Source organism: Echinococcus granulosus (assembly GCF_000524195.1).
Source record: "Echinococcus granulosus chromosome Unknown EG_S00092, whole genome shotgun sequence".
In the NCBI taxonomy this organism is placed as follows: Eukaryota; Metazoa; Platyhelminthes; class Cestoda; order Cyclophyllidea; family Taeniidae; genus Echinococcus; species Echinococcus granulosus.
The window spans coordinates 315,579-319,336 of record NW_020170472.1 but is presented as its reverse complement, the minus strand read 5'-3'; the positions used below and the strand labels follow the sequence as shown (position 1 = coordinate 319,336).

At 41.6% G+C, this 3,758-nt stretch overlaps 1 protein-coding gene across 1 annotated transcript in view; it reads right to left on the bottom strand. All coding sequences in view use genetic code 11, as the record gives it.

Moving 5' to 3' along the window:
* Positions 1–3,231: 3,231 nt before the first annotated feature.
* The window catches only part of EGR_07993 (hypothetical protein), a gene marked incomplete at both ends in the record, with an annotated part of 2,683 nt that continues 2,156 nt past the window's right edge, over positions 3,232–3,758 (bottom strand). Inside the window, 2 exons of the mRNA XM_024497242.1 lie at positions 3,232–3,275; positions 3,623–3,649. Of these exons, the coding sequence (XP_024348372.1) occupies positions 3,232–3,275; positions 3,623–3,649 (71 nt within the window). The remainder of the gene's footprint in view (positions 3,276–3,622; positions 3,650–3,758) is intronic.

Genomic DNA, 3,758 nt, shown 5'->3' with positions numbered 1-3,758 from the left:
CTGTATTTGGGCGACTTAGGTGGAACCTTCCACACCACCTCTGCACTGGTACGATTGAGTTTGTCTGGACCTCTACGGCCACCACGGACTCATATGCTCGCTCTTCTTTTGGCTCTACTTTAGTAGCCTGGATCCCTACAACGCCTGCGAGGAAACCTCCTTCAGGTTCAACCGCACTCGTGGTCAGTCAGTATTGCAGCGTAGCTTTGCCAACCAAAATATTCTTTCTAAAGGTTGTTTAGAGCAAAGTCATTTCAGACTTTTGATTTTTCGCCTAATTGGACATCTAGCCTTCCTTAAAAGTTATTATCATAATAGTTGCAATTTCTCAGACTGCGTTTCTACTTCGCAAGCGGTCTCTGTATCAAGGATAGTCAGTTAAGAACATTCAATTTAAGGTTTGAATCTACCGCAAAGTAGCATACAATGGAAAGTTTTCAAAACTTTTCACTTTCCAAGATGTCTCCCTACAACATGTAAAAGGAAATATTGAGGTACAAATAGTGGAATTTTCAGTGATGTCATGAGCGTCGGTTGTTGCTTTGCTGTTGCTTCCGAATTAGTCATCTTAGGAGGAAGGTAAGATAGCTTTAGACAGTGTGCTCCACAACCACACCACACACACACATGACAGTAGAATTCACCACTTAAAAGTGGTTCACAGCTGAATTCTGGTAATGAATCACTCAAGCTGACATTTTGTGATAAATCTTATCTAATGCGTGACATGAACGACTTCAGCTTGTACTCCACATAAGTGAGGAAAAAAGTCGTGAAACTTGTCACACAAATGCGTTTCGTCCTGATGCTTACGTACCCACCAACAGATGACAAACTATGACTGCCATTCTGCACATTACCATTGTTGGCACACTTGATAAAAACAGCTCGTGTACTTTCGGCTGCATCCTGACGAGAAATGACCATTGCAATCCCTTCCAATGCTTGATAGGCGAACCAATCCACTATTACTTACCCCAGACTCCTTACCTTCCACGCCCTCACACGCCAGTGGCACGCACCACCTCACCGTTTAGCAGCTTGTACCACTCTTTTGCTCTTTAAAGCAAACGATTGCATGACAGCCGAATTGGAGGCACACCAGAGTCCCGTTGGCAAAGAGTTGCACACTACAACCCACACGGTTTTGATGATTACTTCCTGGGATGACTGTTTGATTTCCAAAGTCAAAAGCCACACGAACTTTCTTGCTCTGCTAATACCACAAATATGACCACATCTATGGCATATGTCAGCATGCCATCCAAACCAACATTCGAATAAGGCATCCAATGATCTCAAACAGACGCAGGTAATCTGCCACATCCCACTTCCTAAATCGCAATCCTACCCGCTTTATTAGCTAAAAAAGCTTAAATGTTCCAGAAAACACAAACTCGTTAAATGCTTTTAACATGATTATCTGTGGCCACCGACTTTGTGCCAGTTTATTTTAGTGCTAAAAAGCCCATTTGCGGAACGGTGCAAGTGATTAACTTCTCGACGGCAAATTAGCGGACCCTATATCCTGGAGTAAGAGTTAGTAGACAGTTCCTTCATCAATTGTTTAGAGTTGAATAATCAGGAATTAAAACCCCAAGAATTGGAGAAGGGGCATTGCCAACTGGCTAAGAGCTTCTTCCACAGACACAGGCCAGATGCAAGGGATATTCCACCCTCCTGAGTCCTTCTGCTCCATTACGTCAGTGACACCTTATTTTCTCCAACAGTAATCGCTTAATCCTTACACTGTTAACCACGCGTTTTGGGTGAATATAAACTTAAGCTAATTCCCATTTTTTAGTTATTTCCTCCTTTATTTTGCGTACAATCTCGCAATTTCTGAACAAATGTCGACGAGAGAAATATGCAAAATGATGGACACTTCGATGCATCCACTTTCGTGGTCCTTCGGAATACCTGTGCTAAAATACAAATAGAAGTGTACTTAGGTAATCTAGTAAAAATAAGTGCAATATAGAGCAAAAGTAGGTGAGATAGTTGGCACACATGGTAATTGTCAATGGACTAATGGAATGCAGGATGTACGTGGGGTGATAACACAATGTTGATGGCAAGTAATTAAATGCCCTTAGTTTCTTTAGCTACACTTTCAAATCAAGGTAACTACCCTTAAAAATCCTCGCAATGGACACAATGGACGGATTTGTGAGAAGAGCTGATATCTGGGGCTAGTAGAATTTGCTCTTGAGTTCTGAATAGCATCCATCACACACAAGTGAGCCCAAACTCTAACCAAATGAACAAAAGTTCGCAAAAGCACTACCGCAAACTTTGTTGATTTAGCTGTCTGAAATTCAGTCGGGCTCATAGCATTTGGCGTATAATTCCAAAGGGCGAATCTGGTGATTTGGAAGTCCACAATCACCAAGGTTAAGCCTGTGATGTAGTAAACACCCTTAAGGCTTTGTACAATCTACAAATACATCATCACAGCAAAGCACACAGGTTGGCAAGTCACGGCCCATCCTATTAATTGTAAAGCAAACACCTCATGGCAACGAGCCCACCAGCTTTGCACCTTGCGTGTCAGTCACTTGTTATAGTACCACATTCCCTTACTTTTACCCATCTATCCACCCATATATCTGACCATGCATAGTGCAACGCATTCTAAATAATATGTAAAGCAGAGGCCAATTTACCACACTACGACTTCAGCGACATTTCGTGAGGCATACCAGCCAGATCAACCATATAAACACCTCCGGAACATCTTCACATTCCCATGCATTCATTCGTCGATCCATTTCTGAAACCACAATTTCTACTACCAACCACCGGCCAGCGGTCCATCCTCCCATTTCGCTGTATACCAGTCCTTAAGCTCTTGTTACCCTTGATTTTGTACTAACAGGTGCACAATTCAATCTCTTTCAAACTGGAGAAAAATCACCACACCCGAAGATGGCAGAAGTCGCTCGTGCATTTATCTTCTCAATACCCAAGTAGAATTAATTTTTTCTTATACAGGATGAGTTAATTTACAATGTGGAATTGTTAAAATGAAAATAATTCGAGAAAGTATGAATGCCAGGTAAATATAGTCTCATTTATTCAGCAGCACAGAGATTGAGCATAAGAAAATGCTAAACCAAACAAGGGATGGAAATTTACTGGTGGAAGAAAGCTAAAAAGTGTGTTAGGGGAAAAGTTGGAATGTGTTTCCATGTACTTGCAAACGATGCACTTCACTTGTCCATTAGGTTCCTACATCGCCAGCAATGTCACCACCAACATTGACTCCAGCACCACTGAAACACACAATTAGGCATTTCAACACAGACATTCCAACTGCTTCCATAATGCAACATCTTCACTCAATATTCTGTGCTTAAAATTCGCAGAGAGTGAGGAACAAAAGGGGTTTTGAAGAAGATATTGCTAGACTGATGAAAGCTGTCGCGCCAAATACAACAGTCGTTGTACAAGTTAAGTGTAAACCAGCTTTCCCCCGCTACTTTTGATTGTACCTTAGAACAATCACATTCTACGTAAACAAATGCATGAAAGAAAGCACTTGTGTATGCAACATACATAATCAGCCATGTAAGGAGAGTTCGTTAATTTCAGATCATTGGGTGCGCCACTTTCAACTTACCCGTGATGGTGTGCACCAGCGCAGGTCCTGTGTGATGAACGTAGGTCAAACAAGGCAACAGTAGGAAACAATCAGTTTCACTTGCCTATTTTGTAATTGTTTGAACAACTTACTGTGCGGCCTTCTTAATATTAAT